This window comes from Dendropsophus ebraccatus, chromosome 6 (genome assembly GCF_027789765.1).
Source record: "Dendropsophus ebraccatus isolate aDenEbr1 chromosome 6, aDenEbr1.pat, whole genome shotgun sequence".
Taxonomy (NCBI): Eukaryota; Metazoa; Chordata; class Amphibia; order Anura; family Hylidae; genus Dendropsophus; species Dendropsophus ebraccatus.
The window spans coordinates 8,358,853-8,384,585 of record NC_091459.1 but is presented as its reverse complement, the minus strand read 5'-3'; the positions used below and the strand labels follow the sequence as shown (position 1 = coordinate 8,384,585).

General features: G+C 44.7%; 1 protein-coding gene across 2 annotated transcripts in view; it reads right to left on the bottom strand.

The window, feature by feature from the left end:
- The window catches only part of PDE6D (phosphodiesterase 6D), a 36,833-nt gene extending 15,628 nt beyond the window's left edge, over nucleotides 1–21,205 (bottom strand). Inside the window, exon 1 of one of the 2 annotated variants that reach the window (XM_069974454.1) lies at nucleotides 21,037–21,205. In XM_069974454.1, the coding sequence (XP_069830555.1) occupies nucleotides 21,037–21,140 (104 nt within the window). In that variant the 5' untranslated portion in view covers nucleotides 21,141–21,205. Of the gene's footprint in view, nucleotides 1–15,132; nucleotides 15,795–21,036 lie in introns of those variants that run through there. The other variant, XM_069974453.1, reaches the window with a different exon arrangement.
- Nucleotides 21,206–25,733: the final 4,528 nt, after the last annotated feature.

Genomic DNA, 25,733 nt, shown 5'->3' with positions numbered 1-25,733 from the left:
GCTCTTAGAAGGCTCTTAGGAATATTGCATTAATTTGACTCGGACATCCGTGCATTAAAGGGGTTATCCAGCATTACAAAGACATGACCACTTTCCCCCTACTGTTGTCTCCAGTTTGGGTGGCATTTTGAAACTCATTTCCATTGAAGTAAATGGAGCTTAATTGCAAACCACACCTGAACTGGAGACAACAGTAGGGGGAAAAGTGACCATGTTTTTGTAGCGCTGGATAACCCCTTTAAAGGGCTCAGTCTTAAAGGGGTTAAGGATCTGTAACAACTTGCATTAGCTTAAAAAAAAAAAAAAAAATTAAAAAAAAATCCAGGCTGATGATAGTTGTCACTGTGAGCCAGCTGTCGGACTCTTCTCTCTACTGTACAGCTCCTACCACGGTTACTGCCGATGTATATTTTCCCTTTTAGACATAATCTGCTCTGGATAGAGTCCTAGAAACCTCACATAAAGGAACAAAAAAATAAAATAAAAATAAAAACAGATGTAGGGGGATTTTTTTTTCCAACATGTTTAACGGATTACACATTTTAAATACTTAATGCCGAGTAGTTGACGGCCGGCTCAAGTCCGGGTTCTGCCCGAGTTATTGGAATATTCTCCGTCTCCTTCCATCTATCCCATAATGACACCATGTATTAGCAATCTTCCTGAGAGCATTAAAACTCCATCATCCTTATGGCAGAGGCCAGCTCCGCAGAAAATAGACCTGGCTCCGCTCCCCGCTCTTTAGCTATAAATGACAAGGAGCTGTGTACACCTGCATTAAATACATAAACGTGAATGTGTGCCTGTCATGGACGCACCGCCGCCGCGCTAATTTCCTAGATGCACCATAAATTCCGCCTCAGTCTTGCCATACGTGCCGGCCACTCAAACCCGTACGACGAGAGCCAAGGTCTTCCTGCTGCTTGCCGTGATCGGTACTAAAGCTAGCTTTCATTGTGGTCAGGAAAGCACTGCACTTAGTGAGCCAGGGCCGTGAGCGCATTCTATCCACAAAGCTAAGAGCATTACTAATGCACCAACAACGGCCATTACCTCGGCTGCTGGTAAATCCCACTGATTTACTGGAGCTCTAGATTTTCCAAATGTAATATATGGCAAGGCTTGTAGCTGGTGGGCTTATGCATCTACAGGCCAGTCTATGTATAATGGAGAACAGCAACACCTAGTACCGATGCCTGCAGATCCACAGCCAAGGTCTACAGCGAGCATGTAACACCACACAGCACTGTATTCTCTACCTGTAACACCACACAGCACACTGTATTCTCTACCTGTAACACCACACAGCACGCTGTATTCTCTACCTGTAACACCACACAGCACTGTATTCTCTACCTGTAACACCACACAGCACGCTATATTCTCTACCTGTAACACCACACAGCACGCTGTATTCTCTACCTGTAACACCACACAGCACGCTGTATGCTCTACCTGTAACACCACACAACACACTGTATTCTCTACCTGTAACACCACACAGCACTGTATTCTCTACCTGTAACACCACACAGCACGCTGTATTCTCTACCTGTAACACTACACAGCACACTGTATTCTCTACCTGTAACACCACACAGCACACTGTATTCTCTGCCTAACACCACACAGCACACTGTATTCTCTACCTGTAACACCACACAGCACGCTGTATTCTCTACCTGTAACCCCACACAGCGCGCTGTATTCTCTACCTGTAACACCACACAGCACGCTGTATTCTCTACCTGTAACACCACACAGCACTGTATTCTCTACCTGTAACGTTGATGTTGGAATAAAGTAAAGAACTTTTTGAATTTTTTTTTTCTTTTCCACACACATATTATGCATGCATCTGTTATCTTTGAAGTTGAGCCCCACAATAAGGCTCTGATCCTCCAGCCCTAATTTCACTGCACACTTCTGCACAATTAGAGAATTCAGTGCAACACCTGCTTCTGGCCGGTCAGAGATGGTAAATCACTCAGGGGATTGGGGGATCCAGCCCCGCCTCCTGTGACATCACGCCCTGCCCCCTGTCTGCATCATCAGCCTGTGCTCAGCAAACACACACAATGTGAGACAGAGGCATGGAAGATTTGTCTCCTAAGGGGGAAGAGCAGCAGGAGCAGGAGACAATGTGGATTAGCACAGGGGCCATTTTTTTTTTTTTCACTTCCTGGATTTCTATCAGCTACCAGTGTGGCAGAACCGCACAGATATGGTAATACATTGTATAGACACATATATATATAACTTTTAATAGAAAACAAGTTTTTCTTATCCGAAGTTCCCCTTTAATGCGTTTAAAAAACAGGTCAGGCAATATGGCCGCCCCCATAATAATGTACGAATAGTGAAATTAATAAAAATTTAAAATCAGAAAATAGAAACATAAGAATTAAACAACAATTTTTTTGTATCAGATTCTAATAAATAAAAATTTAGTTGACACATTCCCTTTTAAGAGACTGACCAATAAAGACAAGGGGCCATCCAGAGTAAGCAGAAGAGACAATGGGAGCTGAAGACACAGAGCAGTATGCTACTAGGTATTTTACTGGTTTTAGATTACCAAAACATGGTTTAAAAAGAGGGAAGAGGTTTACTAAAGGCCAAAGCTTGGAGACACATTCCCTTTAAGCTTAAAGGGGCTTTATAGGCAAACTAGACTGATGAGACGTCTGGTTCATTTCTAAACATATACTTTTATTTTTCCAGACAGATGACCTAGCACAAATGCAGAGAGACTGCTAAAGGTGAACCTTAAGGGTGCGTTCACACCTACAGGATCTGCAGCAGATTTGATGCTGTGTTCAGTTATTTAAATGAAATCTGCTGCAGAAAATCAGCTGCAGATCCTGTAGGTGTGAACGCACCATAAAGGAGAATTCTGGGCCAGGACATTATTTTTTCAAATCTGCCGGGGAGGGAGATGGGTGAAAAAAAACAACATGCACTTCCCAAGAGAGGGGACTTGGGGCGTGACGTTCCAAGGCGTTTAGCCAGTTGGCAGCTGTAGCAAGGTCCTACCTCTGCCGCTGACTGGCTGAGTGGGCCTGACACGTCACGTCCAGGTCTACGCTTAGACATAGAAGTGGAGCAGAGGACAGCGGACACCATCGTTGGAGCCAGGAAAGTAAGTGCATGGCGTTTATTTCCCCACCCCCACCTTGGCAGTTCCTGTCCGGAATTCTTCTTCAAAGGGGTACACCAGTGAAATTCTTTTTCTTATAAATCAACTGGTTTCAGAAAGTCTCATATAGATTTGTAATTTACTTCTATTTAAGTCTCCAATATTCCAGTACTTAGCAGCTACTGCATGTCTTGCAGTTATGTATTCTCTCCAATCTTACACAGTTAGTTCTCTCTGCTGCCACTTTGTCCCTGACAGGAACGGCAGCAGAGAGCACTGTGTCATACCAGAGAGGATACACCACTTCCTGCAGGACATACAGCAGTTGATAAATACTGAAAGACTGCAGATTTTTAAATAGAAGTAAATTACAAATCTATATAAAACTTTGTGAAACCAGTTGATTTGAAAGACAAAAATTTTTGCCGGATAACCCTGGCAATATTATACCTGCCATGTACTAAAACGATAATGAAGTATATCTTCCCACATTACTATTAGTTAAAAAGAAAAACTACTAATAACTACTAAGAACTGGACACTAACTCAATTGCGCTGCAGGATGAAGGCAAATACAGTTTTCTTACTGATCTTCTACCATCTTGGCACTACCCTGTCCTTCTTGGCCTTGTCTGCTTCTTCCAGTTTAGGAGCAATGGGAGCAGTAAAACAGAAGGCTGAAACATACAAGAGTTACTTAGAATAGTAATCCCTTCTCCCCTGGTCTCTGCATGACGCAGGTTCATGTCTAACACTGTGCCAATAATTCAGAAGTAATGTCAGCAGATACAAATGCTTGAAAGTAAAGGAGGACTGGGCCACCCATGATCTATTCCTGATCACTCCACAGGAAAACCAGCATCTCTTCTAGACCCAAAGTAGTAAGAGTTCCGTCACAAAACAGCAGTCACCATAGCAGCAGTCTGCAGAGAAGATGGTTCCTCTAGGCCAGACATGTCAAACTCAGGTGCTCCAGCTGTTTTAAGACTACAATTCCCATCATGCCTGCACAGCCAAAGCTAAAGAAACAGCTGGAGGGCCTGAGTTTGACATCCCTGCTCTAGGCGGATTAGCCATGTATAGGAGAAGCATGATGGAGAGGTTAAACCCCTGAACTTTCTAGGGTTAAAGCAAGTTAAAATAAGTAAGGAGTCAGATAACAAAAAAAAAATAAAACATTACTACAAAGAGAGGCTAAATGGATTGTGGCCACCAATGCTCAATGTGTCCCTGTGATTAATGGACATATTGAGCCGTGACTCTCTGTACTGGCCGGGACATCATGTGTTTAGTCTTTCTTCAACCAGCACAAGACTAAAAAGCTTCAGGAGACTGGACCTGGATACAGTAAGTATAGCTGTTATATAGCAGCCTTCAGGAGACTGGACCTGGATACAGTAAGTACAGATGTTATATAGCTGCCTTCAGGAGACTGGACCTGGATACAGTAAGTATAGCTGTTATATAGCAGCCTTCAGGAGACTGGACCTGGATACAGTAAGTATAGCTGTTATATAGCAGCCTTCAGGAGACTGGACCTGGATACAGTAAGTACAGATGTTATATAGCTGCCTTCAGGAGACTGGACCTGGATACAGTAAGTATAGCTGTTATATAGCTGCTTTCAGGAGACTGGACCTGGATACAGTAAGTACAGATGTTATATAGCAGCCTTCAGGAGACTGGACCTGGATACAGTAAGTATAGCTGTTATATAGCAGCCTTCAGGAGACTGGACCTGGATACAGTAAGTATAGCTGTTATATAGCTGCCATCAGGAGACTAGACCTGGATACAGTAAGTATAGCTGTTATATAGCTGCCATCAGGAGACTGGACCTGGATACACTAAGTATACCTGTTATATAGCTGCCTTCAGGAGACTGGACCTGGATACAGTAAGTATAGCTGTTATATAGCTGCCTTCAGGAGACTGGACCTGGATACAGTAAGTATAGCTGCTATATAGCTGCCATCAGGAGACTGGACCTGGATACACTAAGTATACCTGTTATATAGCTGCCTTCAGGAGACTGGACCTGGATACAGTAAGTATAGCTGTTATATAGCTGCCTTCAGGAGACTGGACCTGGATACAGTAAGTATAGCTGTTATATAGCTGCCTTCAGGAGACTGGACCTGGATACAGTAAGTATAGCTGCTATATAGCTGCCTTCAGGAGACTGGACCTGGATACAAGTAAGTATAGCTGTTATATAGCAGCCTTCAGGAGACTGGGCCTGGATACAAGTAAGTATAGCTGTTATATAGCTGCCTTCAGGAGACTGGGCCTGGATACAGTGAGTATAGCTGTTATATAGCTGCCATCAGGAGACTGGACCTGGATATAGTAAGTATAGCTGTTATATAGCTGCCTTCAGGAGACTGGACCTGGATACAGTAAGTATAGCTGTTATATAGCTGCCTTCAGGAGACTGGACCTGGATACAGTAAGTATAGCTGTTATATAGCAGCCTTCAGGAGACTGGACCTGGATACAGTAATATAGCTGTTATATAGCAGCCTTCAGGAGACTGGGCCTGCATACAAGTATAGCTTTGTTTTACAGCATGACAATTAAAAAAAATATACATGAATGTATACTGCAGACTTGCTTCACATCACATCTACTGTTGATTTAGATTTTAAAAGGTATATTGACAGGTACACTTTAATGAACGGATTGAATAAATATGTGTTTGTAAGGCTGGGTTCACACTGAAAAAAAAGGATGCATTTGTGTGCATCCGTTTTTCCATTGACTTCCATTGTAAAAAAAAACAAAACGGATCTGTTTCTTTTAACGGACACAAAAATAGTGTCAGCTACGTTTTTGTGTCCGTAAAAAAAAAAAAACAGATCCGTTTTGATCTTTTTTTTTTACAATGGAAGTCAATGGAAAAACGGATGCACACAAATGCATCCGTTTTTTGCAAAAAATGGATTGCAGAAACGCAGTGTGAACCCAGTCTAACTTTGCTGCATTTGTTATATGTTTGTTTTGAATAAAGTTGTATGTTTTGTAACAATCTACATACACTCCCACTGTTAGGTATTTAACCTAGGATGCGTGATCGATCAAAAAGCAAATGGAATGGCCCACCACCTTTTTGCATACCTCAAAAAACGGATGCGTTTTGATTCATTTTCTGATCTGTTTTCATAATTGAAGTCAATGGAAAAACACATCAAAACGGAGGCACACAAATACAACAGACCGTGAAAAAACACAGCCTGAACCCAGCCTTCCTGGCCCGGCTCTTTATCTGAGGCACCTGTCCTACTGTATTGTATAATGACAGGAAAAAAATCTTGCTGCTTAACGTCCAACATCATGGGAGTTTCTCTAGGCTTCTCAGGAGGACTACTAGCTAACAGAGCTAGAGTTAACCCCTAGACGACCTATGTAGTAAATGTACAAAAAATGCAAGCGCTATGGCCTCTTAAGCACGAGGAGGAAAAAAAACGAAATCGCAAAAGTGAAAGTTAGCTGTGTCCCCTAAGGGTTATTAAAGACACTGGCCAATGAAGACAAGGGGCCAGTAAGCAGAAGAGGCACAGAGCAGTATGCTACAAGGAATTTTACTGGTTTTAGATTGCCAAAAAGTGGTTTAACAAGCGGGAGTAGGTTTACTAAAGGCCAAAACTTCATGATCGAGGCAAAATTCAATTTTACTTGGCACCAAAACAAAAACTAAAGGGATTCACCAGGGAAGGTGGATTCCCTCCCTTCCCTAGCTACATAAACATCTGTGATCTTATGCAGACACTCAGAATGGAGTTATAATCTGCAATGTGAGGCTCACCCAGCTGCAAACAGATGGACGTGTGGGTGTCATTTATGGGAAACGCTCAGCAGCCAATCCAGCAGGAAAGGGCCAGACAAAAATATCATCTCGTAGGAGTCAACACAATGCAAGATGACCCCTGTTCTTAATGCCTGAGATCTTGGCATTCACCTTTGTTTTAGTGGATTAATATTTGGACACAGTGGTCACTTGTAGCCAAGCTTCTTATTTGGTGCTACGCCAAATAACTATATATATATTACATGACAGCAGTCACTATATGTGCAGCAGGGAGGCAAGAGATGGTTGGATCATCACTGCGGGAACTGAAAGACGCCAAATCAGAAGTATGAGACAAGGGACTCGGACTCAGAGGAGCACTTGGCAGTAAACAACTTATTACAACTGTGTCTGGTCTGTAATCGGAAGCAGAACACACGGACCACCACTAAACACAAAAACTAACCCTATTCCACACACCATATATGTATTTTGAAATTATAGGAAATGTTTTTAAAGGAGTACTCCGGGGAAAATATTTTTCTTACTAGTCAACTAGTTTCAGAAAGTTATACATATTTGTAATTTACTTCTACTTAAAAATCTCAAATCGTCCAGTACTTATCAGCTGCTGTATGTCCCACCGGAAGTGGTGCATTATTTCCAGTCCGACACAGTGCTCTCTGCTGCCACCTCTATCCATGTCAGGAACTGTCCAGAAAAGGAGAGGTTTTCTATGGGTATTTGCTACTGATCTGCCCGCAGTAAAGCCATGCTGGTCTGGGTCCATCAAGCATGGGCATGTAACAGCCACGGGCAGGGAGGTAGTCATCTGGGCAGCTTCACGGATACGGATACAGTGAAACTGATGCAAAAAAGTAGTGTAAACATAGCCTTAAAACGAACTATCAGCAGGTTAGACAAAACAAATCTGCTGATATGTCCCTATTGCACAGGAATAAATAAACAAAGTGGAGGGACTGTGGTGAAAATGCTATAATACGTCTTATAGCATGTATTTATTAATATGTACATTAAACACAAACATGAAAGACAGGTTTTATACTTAGATGATTATAGGTAAAGATATAGGGGGTACGGGGTAAAGGTACGAGATGGGTTACCCCTAGTTTAACCCTGCCTATTGCTGAAGTGGGACCCCCTGGTTTAGGCGTCCCCAAACAACAGGAGGGATTGACCCTGTGCTAGGGTTGTGTAGGTCTTTCCCGTCACAGATGTCAGTTGTCACTGTGTCTGGTAATATACAAAGTGTGTAGCATATGAAAGGCAGGTATAGATGTTTTTTAGTCGTGGTTCTGATATCCCTTCTTCCGTTTATCCAACGCGTTTCCCTTGTTCTATGGCGACAAGTTCCTCAGGGAGTAGGAAGAGTGTTGGAGTATAAATGGGATATGCCTGTAAATGCTTACAGGCATATCCCATTGATACTCCAACACTCTTCCTACTCCCTGAGGAACTTGTCGCCATAGAACAAGGGAAACGCGTTGGATAAACGGAAGAAGGGATATCAGAACCACGACTAAAAAACATCTATACCTGCCTTTCATATGCTACACACTTTGTATATTACCAGACACAGTGACAACTGACATCTGTGACGGGAAAGACCTACACAACCCTAGCACAGGGTCAATCCCTCCTGTTGTTTGGGGACGCCTAAACCAGGGGGTCCCACTTCAGCAATAGGCAGGGTTAAACTAGGGGTAACCCATCTCGTACCTTTACCCCGTACCCCCTATATCTTTACCTATAATCATCTAAGTATAAAACCTGTCTTTCATGTTTGTGTTTAATGTACATATTAATAAATACATGCTATAAGACGTATTATAGCATTTTCACCACAGTCCCTCCACTTTGTTTATTTATTCTTAAAAAGCCTAGGACTGTGGGAACTCTCTACCTAAGTTTAATCATTAGGTTCCCCGACCCAACTGCTAAGCCCTATTGCACAGGAGACGCAGAGGAGGAAGATATTTCTCTTACCTCCATCCTCGTAGCCGTTCCAATGCAGATAGTAGTTTGCTCCTCCTCTAGAATGCAGCTCCATTAGAATCAATGGAGCACCGTAATAGCCTAGAGTTCAGACTGTATAAAATACATACTGGTATCTGCTAGTCATTATAGCCCTTGAAAATTAGGTTCCTTGCTACAGAACATATCATATTAAGCCCTCTCTTTGGCCCCATGTAACAGTGCCCCCTATAGTAGTTAGGTACCCACTGTATCACCATATAGTACTTAGGCCCCTATAGAGTAGTTAGGTTCCCTCTGTGTGTGTGTCATGTAATTACTTGCTTTCTTCCACCATTCCCCCCAGTGATCCTGTTCGCCTGCACACCCCATTTCTGTGCCATCCTGTTTGCAGTGAATAGTGATTCCATCCATACTATGGCCAAGCATGGAGGAGCACATGGCCATGCACCACCCTCAGCGTCCTCCACTGGGACTGCATATGTCTATGGAGGACATTAATGGAGGATCATGGTCACATGCTCCTTTATGTTCTGCCATATAATGAATGATATTGCATAGAAAGGGTGTGTGTCTTTTTATAGAATCATTGTGGGGCACAGCATGAGCAACCGTCATTACATCCAGGGCCGGCGTCAGCACAGGGCTTATCTGGGCAAGTGCCGGGGCCCACAGCGCTTCTAGGGGCCCAGAGAATGAGAGGGGTGCGGTGCTCTAAAGTTCAGCCTACTCACTGAAGTGTAGGGTGAGCAGACTGAACATCAAAAGACACAGGAGACAAAGCAGGGCCTGCACAAAGAGAGAAAAGGGTGAAGGACCTGATCACATGACTGGAAGGTCCTCAACCCCACAGTGTGGAGAGCTGTCCGACAGAGAGGAAAAAGGGAGAAGACTGAGCTGTAAGTGCTGTGTGTCATTGTCAGTCAGTCAATTAGTAAGTGTCTGTCAGTCCGTGTCAGAGTCAAACAGTGTCTGTGTCAGTCATGTGTGTTTGTGTATGTTAGTGGAGTCTCAAGTGATTGTGCATAGTGGATGGATGAGAGGCCCGCTGAGGACCTTATTACACCAACAGATTATCTGACAGATTTTTTTGAGCCAAAGCCAGGAATTGAGAACAGGTAATAAAGGAAAGACTGAGATTTCCCCTCTTTTCCAAATCATTCCTGGCTTTGGCTTTAAAAAAATCTGTCAGCTAATCTGTTGGTGTAATATGGCCCTAAGGCTGTGTCGCCCGAGGGCCCACAACACCCTGGAGCAGGCCCTCATTACATCACACAAATATACTACTGCAGTACTCTAAAAAAAAAAGTAATATAAAGTTGCCAATCCCCTTCATTTTAGCCTGAATTCATACTATCTTCTATGCTTTTTTTATCCCAAAAGTGGGAATTTCTTAGCACAAAGGAGAAGTGAAACATATCTAAATTCTTAGTATTACCATTGGTTCCCATTTAGTACAAAAAAGCTTATGTCCATCAGTAAAGTACATCTTAGCCGTCATAGCTCTCAAGGTACTCTTTCTCCGTGTGTGAAACCTTCAGCTGCCATACAGAGTCTTATGGTGCATTTACACAGAAAGATTTATCTGACAGATTTTCTAAGCCGGGAACAAACCATAAACAGAGAACAGGTGATAAAGGAAAGATTAGGATTTCTCCTCTTTTCACATCCATTCCTGGCTTTGGCTTCCAAAATCTGTCGGATAAATCTCTGTGCAGCCCTTGCCCTAACCTATAATACATTACCTCTCCATGCTTCCGGTCTGCTAATGCATAACAGTTTATTCAATAGTTAGCCATTGGTGGTCGGCGGACGATGATTTTAGGTCAGGAACTAAAGACACAATCAGCCAATGACACAATTATCGGCTGACCCTTGTCTCTATTACATGGAGAGATAACTGGCCAAAATTACCTGATTCTGCCAATTATTATCATTGCCGTGTAGTTGGGCCCTTACGGAAGCGCCCAGCTTTGTTCCTTTTGGCTATAATCTGTTCCGATCTGCAAGAACCACCAAGATAAGTGTATGAGTCTGTGCACTGCTAGATTGAATTCTCAAAAGGGCAAAGCAGATCACGGTGCTTAGATAAGCAACTCTGCCCTTTTCAGTTCTTAAATAGTAGGGAGTCATAAAATCAAACACTAAAGGCCCTATTCCACCAACAGATCTGACGACAGATTATCTGCCAAAGATTTGAAGCCAAACCCAGAAATGGATTTGAAAAGAGGAGAAATCCAGTCTTTCCTTTATGACCTGTTCTCTGATTATAGTCTGTACCTGGGTTTGGCTTCAAATCTTTGGCAGATAATCTGTCGTCAGATCTGTTGGTGGAATAGGGCCTTAAGGGTGTTATTACATGGGCCGATGGGGGCCCGATAATACCTGTAAACGAGCAGCGATCTGCTAGATCGTCGCTTGTTTACTGGACCTATTACACGGCCCGATAATCGTTAAACAAGGGCTGCAGGGACTTCATTACCGATGTCCTTGCAGCCCTTGCTTAACTCTAAACCTTACCTATCCACAGTCCAGGGCTGCTCCTGCCGTCTTCTTCTCCACGGGTCCCGCGTGCTCTAACTTCAGAGTGGCCTGTCAGCTGACAGGCCGCTCAGCCAATCACAGGCCGGGACCGCCGTCAGCTGACAGGCCACTCTCAAGCTAGAGCGTGCAGGACCCGGATAGAAGAAGATGCCAGCAGCAGCCCTGGAACGTGGATAGGTAATGTATATTATCAGTCGCCGGCCGCGCACCGCTATTACACATAGCGGTGCGCAGTCAGCACCCGACGAAAATAGGTCAGAACCTATATCAAGGATCAGCCGATGATCGGTGTCATCGGCTGATCGTTGCATTTATTCCATCGAGCCGATTCAGCCGATTATCGTTCCGTGTAATAGTACCCTAAGGGTCCATTTACACAGAAAGATTATCTGACAGATTATCTGCCAAAGATTTGAAGCCAAATCCAGAAACAGACTATAAACAGAGATTCTCCCTCTTTTCAAATCCATTCCTGGCTTTGGCTATAAATCTTTGGCAGATAATCTTTCTGTGTAAATGGACCCTTAGGGTGGGATTACATGGGGCGATTCAGCGATTAACGATAAATGATCTCAAATTACCGCTTTGACAAACAGTCTTAAATTGTTCACCCTATTACACAGGACAATGATCGATACTTACGAACGTTCTTGCGCTCGTCCTTCCTGGCTGAAAGGCCAGGGAACGACTGAACGACTGAACAACGTGTTATTACACCGAACAAGGTTCAAACGATTTGTGTCCAGATGCTATCAAACGATCAACAATTTCTCGTTAGTCGTTTACTCGTTGCCTGAAACGATTGCCGAATTGTGAAATGACAATTACACTTTAAAGGGGTACTCCAGCAAAAGTCTTTTTCTTTCAAATCAACTGATATCAAAGTTATACAGACTTGTAATTTACTTCTAATAAAAAAATCTTCCCATACTTATTAGCTGCTGTATGTCATGCAGGAAGTGTTGTTTTATTTTCAGACTGACATAGTGCTCTGTGCTGACACTCTGTCTCAGTTTTCTATGAATCCCAATAGAAAACCTCTCTCGCTCTGGACAGTTCCTGTCTCGGCCAGAGATGTCAGCAGAGAGCACTGAGTCAGACTGAAAATAAAACATTTCCTGCAGAACATACATCAGCTGATAAGTATGGGAAGACTTGAGATTTTTAAAGAGAAGTTACAAATCTATATAACTTTTTGACACCAGTCGATATGAAAGAAAAATATTTACACTGGTTAAAGGAGTAGTGCGGCGTTTAACTTTTATTCACTAAATAACACACATTACAAAGTTATACAACTTTGTAATGTGTGTTATTTAAGTGAATGGCCCCCTTCCCCGTGTTCTCCCCACCCCGGAAGTGTTGGTGCTTTATACTTACGTGTTTGCTGTCGACGACATCATCTTCGGGAGGCCAGCCGGACCTCTCCAGCCGTCCCTCCTCTGCCGCGTCATCAGCTGCTCAGCCATGATTGGCTGAGCATAACTAAGCTCTGCCAATCACGGCTAAGCAGCTGATGACGCCTCAGTTCGGACCGAGACATATGCGACCAATAACAATGAATTTACTAGCTGCACACAAAACTGAATCCGCCTGTTCATAGAATGGAGTCTATGACATGAGCAGCGAGTGCGAGCTGAGGAATGCGCAACGGATTTTCCGTCGCCATTTCGTAGTGTGCACGTACCCTTATAATAAAACCTATGTAACTTTTGCCCGGAAGTTCCATAGGTTCCCATTATAATTCCGTAGACTGCTCATATTAGTCTACGGAATTCATTTCCGCCATACGGAAAAGGGCACAGCGTGCGCTGCCGAGTGCTTTTGCCCCTTCATTCTAGCGATCAGCGGGGGTCTCAGCACCCGGACCCTAACCAATACATATCTCTGACGTGTCAGAAGTTTTTTTCATATGATAGTTTCACTTTAAGGGCACTTTAAAATAAATAACAGAAAAGAGAATATAGAGGTAAGATATACAGAAATCGCTATATGATGTACCAATAGGTCTGCCTACTAGCATGCAGTCAAAATACAGGTGAAATGTGTAAGACACGTTACTTGTGGCCCTGATAAATGATGAGATAAGTTTTAGGAGTTATCCAGGTCAAGAAAAAAAAAAAAAAAAAAAAAAGGCTACTTTTTTCTTTTTGCAATAATAGCATCACACTTGTCGTCAGGTTGTCTGTAATATTACAATCCAGTTCCATTCACTATGGGGAGTATTGTGGTTTCTGGAAGTAACCAACCATGTTTTTCTAACCCTGGATAAAAGGTACAAGCACTGCTCCGTGACCTTTAAAGAGGTCATTCCACAGGAAGCTGCTATACTAGTGCTATAGTGTTGTCACCTGTCACAGCCAATCAGTGCACGGCACCGCCACAGTCACTGATTGGCTGCTGATAACCACTGGGAGCCTCAGATGAGGCCGGAGCGTGGAGCAGGTAGAGTATCTTCCCGGCAGCGGGGGGGTTAAAGGGGGCGGCACTTACATACCCTCAGTAGGACGACAATCCCGCTGTATGTAATCACATTGACACTGACAGGAGAGGTATCCGTGGTGAATTTTCGCTGCAAACTTGCAGCGTGAAATACGCTGCGGACACGTTACGTGTGAATCTAGCCTAAATATTCTTAAAGTGACTGTACCATCAGGCCAAGGCTGAAGCACTGGAGGCGGGCCGACCCACCCTTAGTGGGAAGAAACTCCAGCCCCTCCATGACGTGACTCCATTAGAATCAATGGAACCCTATCATAGAGGGGCGGGGGTTTCCTCCCACTAAGGGTGGGTCGGCCGCCTCCAGTGCTTCAGCCGCGGCCTGGTGGTACAGTCACTTTAAGACACCAGAACAACTGGTAACCACACAAGTTTAGGGCCCTATTACACCAAATGATTATCAGTCGTAGTTGCCCAATTACCGGACAATAATCGATTGGTGTAATAGGTCATGTTAAAAAACAACAATCAATCAACATGCATGATGTCAGACGATTGTTCTTTTTCAACACGTTCTATCAAAACGAAAATGATAGCGTCAGTCTGCTGCCCGTCACCCCGAGTTACAGGAGCGGCGACAGCACCGGGAGCGTCGGCAGCACTGACAGGTCTGCACTCACCTCCTCCTATAGATTGCTACGTGTAATACGGCCCTTAGGGCTAATACACTAGTCCGGACGGATGGAAATCTATGGACGTGTGCATTAGCCCTAAGGGCCCTATTCCACCGGATGATTATCGTTCAGATTATCGTTAAATCGTTCAAATCTAAATGATAATCGTTCGTTTAAATAGCAGTTAATGACTAACGACCGAACGAGAAATGGTTGATCGTTTAATAAGACCTGGACCTATTTTTATCGTTGCTCGTTCACAAATCGTTCGTATTGAATAAGAAGTCGTTTGGTCTTTCGCAGTAGTGACGAACGCAATAGCGACGACAAGCCGACCGCAAAAACGATAATAAGTAACGATTATCTTTCCATGTAAATGGGTGAACGATTTCAGGTCTTTCGTAATAGCGGTCGTTTGGATCGTTTATCGTTAACGATAATCGTCCGGTGGAATAGGCCCTAAGTGCCGTCTTTGTTTTGTTATACGGTATATACACGGTATACCTCCCTCCGATCACACAGCTCTATTACCACAACACCCGCGGTTCGGATACAGTTTGAATCCCTCCATGATCTTCTTGGCCCGCTCGTTGTTGGACATGTTCAGCGTCTTCTTCCAGTCTTTTCTATGGCTGAAGGATCTGTGGAGGCTTTATGTCACTTTCCTCCTCTGGCAGAATACAAGTCCAGGAACCCAATATAGGAGACACCACAATCTGTCAGCAATGGAGGAGGAGGCTGAAGGAGGACACCAGCTGACTCCTCAGGTAGGGAAGGAGGACACCAGCTGACTCCTCAGGTAGGGAAGGACCCTGTGGCCCCCAGGAGAAGCAGTCAGGGTCACTAGGAGGGAAGGGACGGGCTATGTGGGCAGCAGCCTATGGGCCGGGGACTTGGTGGGCCGCTGACTGGCTCCCGGTAATAGCTGGGACCTGTCCCGTGTAAGTTTCGCTGTGGCAGCTCCAGTACCTGACAGAACAAGTCTGCGGTCACTCTCAATACCCACAATGGCGGCTTCGTTACATTGACGGTAGCAGAAACGGCCTATTAGGTGCTACAATCCCGGCTGGGAGGCCGCTATTCATTATCAGGTATCTCGGGCATCAGATAAGCGGATTTACCGAAGCGGCTACAGCGCCTCCTCCCGCCTTGTCACTTCAACCGAACTACCCGGCGACCCAATGGCAGTAAGATTACCTCACGGAGAAAGGCGCTATTAACCAATCAGAAGCCGGGTTACATAGAACGACGCATTTATGGGCGTGGCCTAACAGACAACACTTTTAGTTGTGAGCTAAACGTTCTAGTACAGAATATGCGCGTCACTCTACCCAGCAACGTGACGTTCCTTAGAAACGGAGTGTGGAGTGTACGGGAAGCGAGAGGGGACAAAACTAGACGCTCTCGTTTTATCATAAAGGCAAATTGTGATCACACGATTAAAAATCAGACTACAGGATAGGAAACCTTGGCCATGTGGTAATATGGTGGCTGAAGCGTTACATAAAAATACATAATGCGAAAGTAATATAATAGTATGATAATTAAATGTAAAGTTACATGGCTAGGTGGGCTCTATAACAAGACCTACCTCCCCCATTCCCTCCCTGGTGCTGTCCTTGTTCCTCTGATAGGTCATGTGACAGGAACTACCTGCATAGCCAATCACTATGTAAAATATAAAGTGTTGCAGCCACTGCAATGCTATATAGAAGTGAGCGGTTTCCTTCTGTGGAGAAGAGCGTGCTCGGTGGCTCCTATAGTGGAGAAAAACTAAAATCACAATCTTTTCCGTGTCTTTACCAAAAAAATATATATATATACCAAAACACTGAACCCAGCCCAAGAGCCATATTACATGGAGCAAAAATCAGCCGAATCAGGACGTTATCGCTCCGTGTAATAGAGACAACAATTATCGCGTGATCGTTTCTTTAGGTCTTGACCCTAAATCCTCGGCCGCTGACCACGCAACATTATATGTATTAGCTATGTGTAAAAGTGATGTGCGTCCGACGATATACATTACGTCTCCACGCTCCCAGTCTTCTCCAGCCCTCTGCTCTCCTCCCTGGTCCCGTGACTGCAGCTTCAGAGCGGTCTCTGAGCTGACAGGCCGCTCAGCCAATCACTGGCTGGGACCAGCGCGGCCAGTGATTGGCTGAGAGGCCTGTCAGCTCAGAGACCGCTCTAAAGCTGCAGCTGCAGGACCAGGGAAGAGAACAGAGGGCAGGAGAAGACTGGGAGCATGGAGAGGTAATGTATAACAGGTTAGGGCAAGGATTGCACGGACATCACTAATGATTTTATATATAAATACAGCTGTTGCTAAACAATAATCGAGCCGTGTAATAGGCTCAGTAAACAAGCGCCGATCTAGCAGATTGGTGCTCGTTTACATTATTGATTGGGCCATCTAATAGGACCCTAAGTCTGTGTGACAGGCACCGTTCAGTAACCACTGACTGTCCATTACTACTTGAAAAAATGTTTAATAAAAGGGTGCTCTTTCCGTTTAATATTTATTTAAAGGGGTTGGCCACTTTATAGTAAAATTCTTCAGTGTACAGTATAAATAAATGTATGCACTGCACTTACTGACAGCAGCTCCCTGTGGACCTCATAGAGCTAAAATCAGACTCCCCTCCTCCAGGATGTGCTGCCCTGCTCTGTGCTGATTCTGTCACAAGTTCACAAAAAAAAATTCTTTCAAATCTACTGGTGCCAGAAAGTGCTGGAGACTTGTACTTTACTTCTATAAAAAAAAAAAATCTCCAGTCTTTTAGTACTTATCAGCTGCTGTATGTCCGTCAGGAAGTGGTGTATTCTCTCCAGTCTGACACAGTGCTCTCTCCTGCCACCCCTGTCCATGTCAGGAACTGTCCAGAGCAGTAGCAAATCCCCATAGAAAACCTCTCCTCCTCTCCAAACTAGAAAGAGTACATTACTTCCTTCAGGATATACAGCAGCTGATAAGTACTGGAAGACTTTTTTTAATAGAAGTAAATTACAAATCTCTGGCACTTTCCGGCACCAGTTGACTTGACAGAATTATATTTTTATGAACAACCCCTTTAAGATTACCTGAATTGAAATGTATCGATCTGTTTTGCTTAAAATCAGTTTTTTATGGGATGAAATAATAAAGACATGGGGACCTACACCTTAGAGTTGCACCAACTCCAAGTACTTCCTGGTGTGGTGTCCCACCACAGGTGTAGTTTAAACACCCCTCACAAAAGCCTTTAACTCAAAGTAAAGTGGTAATGAAGTCATGTATAAGTTTTGCCACTAGATGTCAGTAGTATGTGTATTTCTATATGTATGTTGCACAGCTGTAGTGAACTAAGGGTTATTGTTTGTTTGTGATTTGCACACCAATGAGAGCTGCTCTTCTCTTCCACCTCTTTTTTTCTCTTTGCACTCTCTTTTACACCACTTACAGGAGCTGTTAGACACCCTGTAGGAGGTTGTAGAGGAAGTGTAGACCCACACTTAGTGAGTTCTCTTCTGTTTCTCAGAGAGGCAAGACACACAGATCAGGCATCCCTGTTGAGTTAGCTAGGGACCTGTCTCTGTCAGGTTCCCCGTCTAGGACACACCAGCTGTAGTGTACAGACGCTTATGGAAAACACAGAGACTTTATTCTTCAAAGCAAAACTTCTAAGATGCAGTGCCAAACACTAAAGAGCGGACAAGTCAGGGATCACCCCAACCCATGCCGTGAACATCTTAAAAAGTGCAAGACAGTATCCTAAAGCAGAGGAACTGATCTGGATAGCGCAAAGCAGCCAAGAGTCTACGTATCTCGCAGCGCAGGTGAAACCAGATATCTTTGGATACCTTGCTCAACTCAGGTAAAAAGGTCTGGGGCTTGTGTCACCCTGGTAGGATGGGTAACTCGACACTGCAGGGCAAAAGGTGGTATAGCAATAAAGGTCGAAACATAGGCACAAGTAGTCTTCTTCACAAGTATTCCTCTTCTACTAAAGTTCTGGCAGAGCACAGTACTACACTGATTTGGGACCCTCACGACCTACTCCTCTCCACTCCTTTGCACTCTATGTACTCTTCTCAGCACGCAACCAAGCCAGCACTGCTATTTCACTTTTACCTCAACAGTTCTCGGTGCAGATCTAGTCAAGTCCAGATTGTATTATACTGCTTACTTGTATCACGGAAGATTCTTAAGTAAAAGGAAGGTTTATTTATTCTATTGGGACTCAGTGATTATTGCACCAGCACCTACACACAGGCTACACCATCCTTGGGTCATCTCCCCTTTCTGTAGGTGGTGGTACCGACGGTGCCGGATGGGTCACATCTCCACTCCGGACCACTGTGATAAGAGCCCTAGAGACCCATCAGAAACCCAGCAGGTCACCGACCGTTGGGGAAAGTGTATAGCCAGCCTCAAAAAAACTAAAAGCAGGTGTGCCTTTATACCTGTGTGCTGAGTCAGCACTGGCGTCATGACAACCTACCACCTGGCTGAGCTTTACTCCACCGACCAACCACCCTTGCAGTGGAGTCACACAGTACCATCTAGCAAGTGACCGGTCGCAGTTGCTACAAAACCACACGAGCAGCAACCACACTGGAGTTTGCATTGGAACTGAGCATACCTGTGCCACCTTAGTAAGTCATACCCAAGGACACCAGGTTATCATAATAAAGCAGACACATAGGGGGATTAGTAAATCTATATCTCTTAAAAGGGGTTGTCCGGCGCTAAAAAATAATTCACAGAATAACACACATTACAAAGTTATACAACTTTGTAATGTATGTTATGTCTGTGAATGGCCCCCTTCCCCGTGTCCCACCACCCCCACCCGTGTACCCGGAAGTGTGGTGCGCTATACATTACCTGTCACGTGCCGAACACGGTCTCCGATCCTCAGCAGTGACGTCTTCTTCGGGCAGCCGGCGGATCTTCCCGAGTGCCGGCCGCCCTCTGCAGCGTCATCCGAAGCTCAGCCGCGATTGGCTGAGCATAACTGTGCTCAGCCAATCGCGGCTGAGCGGCTGATGACGCGGCCACGTTTTGCTCAGCCAATCGCGGCTGAGCTTCGGATGACGCTGCAGAGGGCGGCCGGCACTCGGGAACATCCGCCGCCCGCCCGAAGAAGACGTCACTGCTGAGGATCGGAGACCGTGGTCGGCACGTGACAGGTATGTATAGCGCACCACACTTCCGGGTACACGGGTGGGGGGGGGGGACACGGGGAAGGGGGCCATTCACAGACATAACATACATTACAAAGTTGTATAACTTTGTAATGTGTGTTATTCTGTGAATAATTTTTTAGCGCCGGACAACCCCTTTAAAAAGAACAGTTTCAGAAATGCTTAAAACATTTGAAATAATGTATCAGTTTAAACCAGGGTCGGATTGGAACTAAAAAGCAGCCCTGACACACACATCCTGCCAGCCTGCATACTTTACCACCTCCCACCCCATATCGCAAAAAAAAAAAAAAAAAAAAAAAAAAAACATTGTAGCAAATTTTGTTTTAGATTATATTCATACTTAGGGCTCGTTCCCACTGAGGAAAGGTAGCGGAACTCCGCGACGGAATTGTCCGCCGCGGAATGCCGTTAGCCTCCCGCTCATAATGGGAGTCTATGGGAGGCGCGCGCTCCTGCCCTGTCCGCGCTGAAGAATGAACATGTTCATTCTTCAGCGCGGACAGGGCAGGAGCGCGCGCCTCCCATAGACTCCCATTATGAGCGGGAGGCTAACGGCATTCCGCGGCGGACAATTCCGTCGCGGAGTTCCGCTACCTTTCCTCAGTGGGAACGGGGCCTTATAGGGGAACAATATGTTCCCATTGCACATGAGTCATGTCTCTTACCTTCCTTCTATGTGTCGTTCCAGTGCAGTTAGGCATGTGTTTCATTCCCCCCCCCCCCATAGTGCCCATCTGTCCCTGGCCGGCTGGCCCCTTTCTAATAATCATAAATGGTGCGGGCTGGATCGACCCTATGGGCGAGCAGTGCTCCTAACGGTCTTACCAAAGCACATGACTAACTATACTGCACCAGCGCCGAGGATGAAGGTAAGAGAAATACATTACTCCTCATTTAGATTAATATAACCTGCTGATAGTTCCCTTTAAGATGTGCACTGTCATTTTTTTGGCATTTTCAAGGGTGTTTGGCCTTTAAAATATAGCTTTTTTTTAATCCAAAAAATTGCTGAGAAACATTCCCAAAATTTTTTTTAGCGTACACAAAAATGTGGTTGACCACATTTTTGTGTACGTTAAAAGTGACCATTTAGCAGACTTCAAAACCCCCCCCCCAAACAAAGGGGGTGCACATGGTCTTACTTTGCTCACTTCCCTTGCCACTTTCGTTAATATGCACACCACACAATCAGGACAGCAAAATAAATAAATAAATAAATAAATACAAATACAGAATATAGAATATCCCGTCAACTGCCACCATACCGTCCACTGTCCCTGCTGTGCTGTACCAGTGTGCTGTGAAGAGCTCCCCCTGGTAGCCAGAAGCCGCTGTACTGTACGCTCTGTCCCTGCTGTGTATGTGACATGTGAATTCTTCTTCATGTAAAAATAAGACCTAGCACATCTATGGGAGCAAAAATTAATATAAGACTTTGGGGGGAGATTTATCATACATGGTGTATAGTGAAACTGGCTCAGTCGCCCCTAGCAACCAATCAGATTCCATCTTTCATTTTACAAAGAGTCTGTGAGGAATGACAGGTGGAATCTGATTGGTTGTTAGGGGCAACTGAGCCAGTCTCACTTTACACCATGTTTGATAAACCTCCCCCCAATGTCTTTATTTTCGGATAAACACGGTAGTAACATGTCTACTAAGGATGTAGAAATGTAGGATTATTTGTTATATGGATCGATATCCATGAGCTGGTAGTATATATAAGACCTTTAAAGATTTATTCTATAAGTTAATGGACAGCCAGGAGCTGAGATCAGTGTAATAGTAGTAGGAAGAACAGATTTAATGTATTCTCATATGATATTGTTGATAGAAGGGATAGAGGTGAGAGAAGGCTTATGTGAAAGGCCGGGCTTACAGATGTAAAATGGAGTATTTATGGAGCCGATGCAGATTCCTTTGTTTTCTACAGCAAGAGTATTGTTGTTTTCTACGGCTTTTTATGCCATTTATACATGAGTGGACTCTTATATAATCCTGTGGGATCCATTGGGTGCTGTTGGTGTCTTGTGGATGAGAAATGGATCCCGGCCTTGTGACCTCTGTAAAGGAAACCACAACCCAGAGATGACCAGAGCCTTAGGGTGGTATTATACAAGCCGATAGGGGCCCGATAATACCTGTAAACGAGCGCCAATCTGCTAGATCAGCGCTCGTTTACTGGGCCTATTACACAGCCCGATAATCGTTTAACAAGGGCTGCATGGACATCGTTACCGTATACTTTACCTATCCATGCTCCAGGGCTGCTCCTGCGGTCCGCTTCTCCCCGGGTCCCACGCGCTCTAGCTCCAGAGCGGCCTGTCAGCTGACAGGCCGCTCTGAAGCTAGAGCGCGTGGGACCCGGGGAGAAGCGGACCGCAAGAGCAGCCCTGGAGCGTGGATAGGTAATGTATATCGTCAGTAACCGGCTGTGCACCGCTATTAAAGGGGTACTCTGGCGGGGGGCATTTTTTTCCTGACACCGGGAAGTAGGTGGCTGAGGGAAACGACGTCCACTCACCTCCCCGGTTCCAGGGACAGGTCCCGTATCGCGGCGCTCCGGTCCCCGGCCGCTTCCTGGTGTCTGATGCGGGCCTAAGACGATACGTCTCAGGTCAGTGACAGAGGTGGCATCTGAGCGGACTCGAAACGGATCCCGCCTCCGTCACTGACTGGCTGAGCGGACCTGGGACGTCACATCTCGGGCCCGCGTCAGACACCAGTAAGCGGCCGGGACCCACCGCTGAAACCGGGGAGGTGAGTGGACGTCGTTTCCCTCAGCCACCTCAGGTGTCAGGAAAAAAATGCCCCCTCGCGGGAGTACCCCTTAAAACGTAGCGGTGCGCGCTCGGCGCCCAACAAATATAGGTTCTAACCTATATAAACGATCAGCCGATGATCGTTGTCATCGGCTGATTGTTGTATTTATTACAAAGAGCGATAATCGGCCGAATCGTTCTGATTTGGCCGATTATGGTTCCGTGTAATAGTACCCTTATGCTGACTGCCATCTGCTGGTGAGCAGGAAGCATCTCCCATGTAATCTTCATCTTTCTCCAGCATTACATGACTATTTTCGTTTTCTTATATATTTTCCTCCGAGCCAATGGAGGCTCTGCAATGATGAGCCAAAGAATCTGTCCCTGTCTCCACTGGGACTCACAATCTTAAAGGGGTACTACAGCAATGATTTTTTTTTACTCTTTCAAATTAATTGGTTTCACAAAGTTATATTAATTTGTAATTTACTTCTGTTTAAAAATCTCAAGTCTTCCGGTACTTATCAGCTGCTGTAAGTCCTGCAAGAAGTTGTGTATTCTTTCCAGTCTGACATGGTGTTCTCTGCTGCCACCTCTGTCCATGTCAGGAACTGTCCAGAGCAGGACCGTTTTTCGGACCGCCGCCCGGTTTCCGTGCACTGCACTTTCGATCCAGCAGTACCGGCCAGTGCTGAAGCACTGGAGGTCGGCCGAGCCTCCCCTGTATATAGAGACAAAAGCACTGCACTTCCAATTTTATGATGCTCTTGAAAAGAAATTTATTCACATGGAAATAAGAATTTTGTCACAATCCAACCAGATCAGAGTACAATGTAATTATGCAGGTAAGCAATGCTACTGGCGACGTTTCGATCCTGCTTCCGACCTTCCTCAGGCCAATGTAGCCATACTGTAGGCAGGAGAGAAGTAAGGACGGATCTCCCCTGTATGACGCGGCTCGCTTAGAATGAATGGAGCCGCGTCATACAGGGGAGGGAATTCCCTCCCACTGGGGGCGGGCCGGCCGACTTCCAGTGCTTCAGCACCGGCCGGTACCTCTGGATCGAACGGCGCCTGCACGGGAATCGGGCAACGGTCCGAAAAACGGACCGTGGCACCAGCTTCCCTGTGGCGCCGATCGATCCGTGGGTTCAGGTTAAAGAGGATGTATCGGTTGGTACATCCTCTTTAAGTATGGGAAGACTTGAGATTTTTAAATAGACGTAAATTACAAATTTATATAACTTTTTGAAAACAGTTGATTTGAAAGATTCTTTTTTTGGGGGGGGGCTGGAGTACCCCTTTAACGCTTTGATCCAGATTTATTAAAGGGGTAGTTGTAATTTACTTAATTAAAAAATCACCAAGTACTTTTCAGCTGCTGTATGTCCTGCAGGAAGTGGTGTATTCTTTCCAGTCTGACACAGTGCTCTCTGCTGCCACCTCTGTCCATGTCAGGAACTGCCCAGAGCAGCTGCAAATCCCCATAGAAATCCTCTCCTGTTCTCCAGACTGGAGAGAATACACCACTTCCTGCAGGATATACAGCAGCTGATAAGTACTGCAAGACTTGAGATTTTAAAGTGTCACTGTTGTAAATATTTTTTTTTTTTTTGCAGAAATCAATAGTCCAGGCGATTTTAAGAAACTTTGTAATTGGGTTTATTAGCCGAAAAATGCATTTTTATCATGAAAAAGCAGTTTGAAGCTCTCCCCACCTGTCTTCATTGTTCTCCTATGAAGAGAGCTAAATAAAAGACCAAAACAGGTCAACAAAGAGTTAATCTACAAATACCTCACCCTCTATCTCCTCTAACAGTCACCACTGACCTCTCTGAGCTGTCAGTCACCACTGACCTCTCTGATTACAGCTGTCACCCAGCTCCATGCCTGTAATCCTCTGTTATCTGCTTTCTGCTGTCGGCTAACTCCCTCCTCCCCCCTCCCCTCTCCCTAGAACAGATTGGGTACGTCTCATGCAACAAGATTTTTTGCAGTGGATGGAAAAGAGGAGGGAGGGGGGGACCTGGGAAAAGGCTTTTTACATGCAGATAATGGCAGATTTGGCTAATAAACCCAATTACAAAGTTTCTTAAAATCTCCTGGACTATTGATTTCTGCAAAAAAAAAAAAAAAACGACAGTGACTCTTTAAAATAGAAGTAAATTACAAATCTCTGGCACTTTCAGGCACCAGTTGATTTAAAATAAAAATTTTTTGGTGAACAACCCCTCTAAAGGGGTTCTCCGAAGAGAATTTAAAAACAATAGATTGCCTTAATAAAGTTATATTACTTTGTTTTATAAAAACCTTTTTCTTTAAAATCAGCTGGTGTCAGAAAGTTATTTAGGTTTGTAATTTACTTCTATTAAAAAGTCTCAAGTCTTCTCATACTTATTAGCTGCTGTATGTCCTGCAGGAGGTGGTGTATTCTTTTCAGTCTGACACAGTGCTCTCTGCTGCCACCTCTGGCCAAGACAGGAACTGTCAAGAGCAGGAGAGGTTTTCTATGGGGATTCATATAAAACCGAGACACAGTTCCTGTCTCCGACAGAGGTGGCAGCAGAGAGCACTGTGTCAGACTGAAAAGAAAACATTTCCTGCATGACATACAGCAGCTAATAAGTACGGGAAGACTTGAGAATTTTTAATAGAAGTAAATTACAAATCTATATAACTTTCTGACACCAGTTGATTTGAAAGAAAAAGTTTTTCGCTGGACAACCCCTTTAACCCTTTCCCACACAAGGACGTAACTGTACGTCCTCACGCCGGTGGGGGCGTTCAGAGCTGGGCTGCGCAGCGACCCCGCTCTGAACCGCCGCGGTCCTGGGTGCCACATGTGGCCCGGGCTGCGGCTATTAGCGGGAACGGTCCGATCGCTGTGCTCGCTAATTAAGTATTCAGATGCAGCTGTACTTTATGCAAAAATTTAGCCTGTCATTGCAAAGTACAATAAGTGCCGCAAAAAATAAGGGCTCATGTGGGTCTGTAGGTGTAAAAATGCAAGTGCTATGGCCTTTTAAAGGAGAAGTCCGGCAAACATTTTTATTAAAGTATTGTATTGTCCCTCAAAAGTTATACAAATCACCAATATACACTTATTATGGGAAATGCTTATAAAGTGTTTTTTCCCTGCACTTACTACTGCATCAAGGCTTCACTTCCTGGATAACATGGTGATGTCACTTCTTGGATAA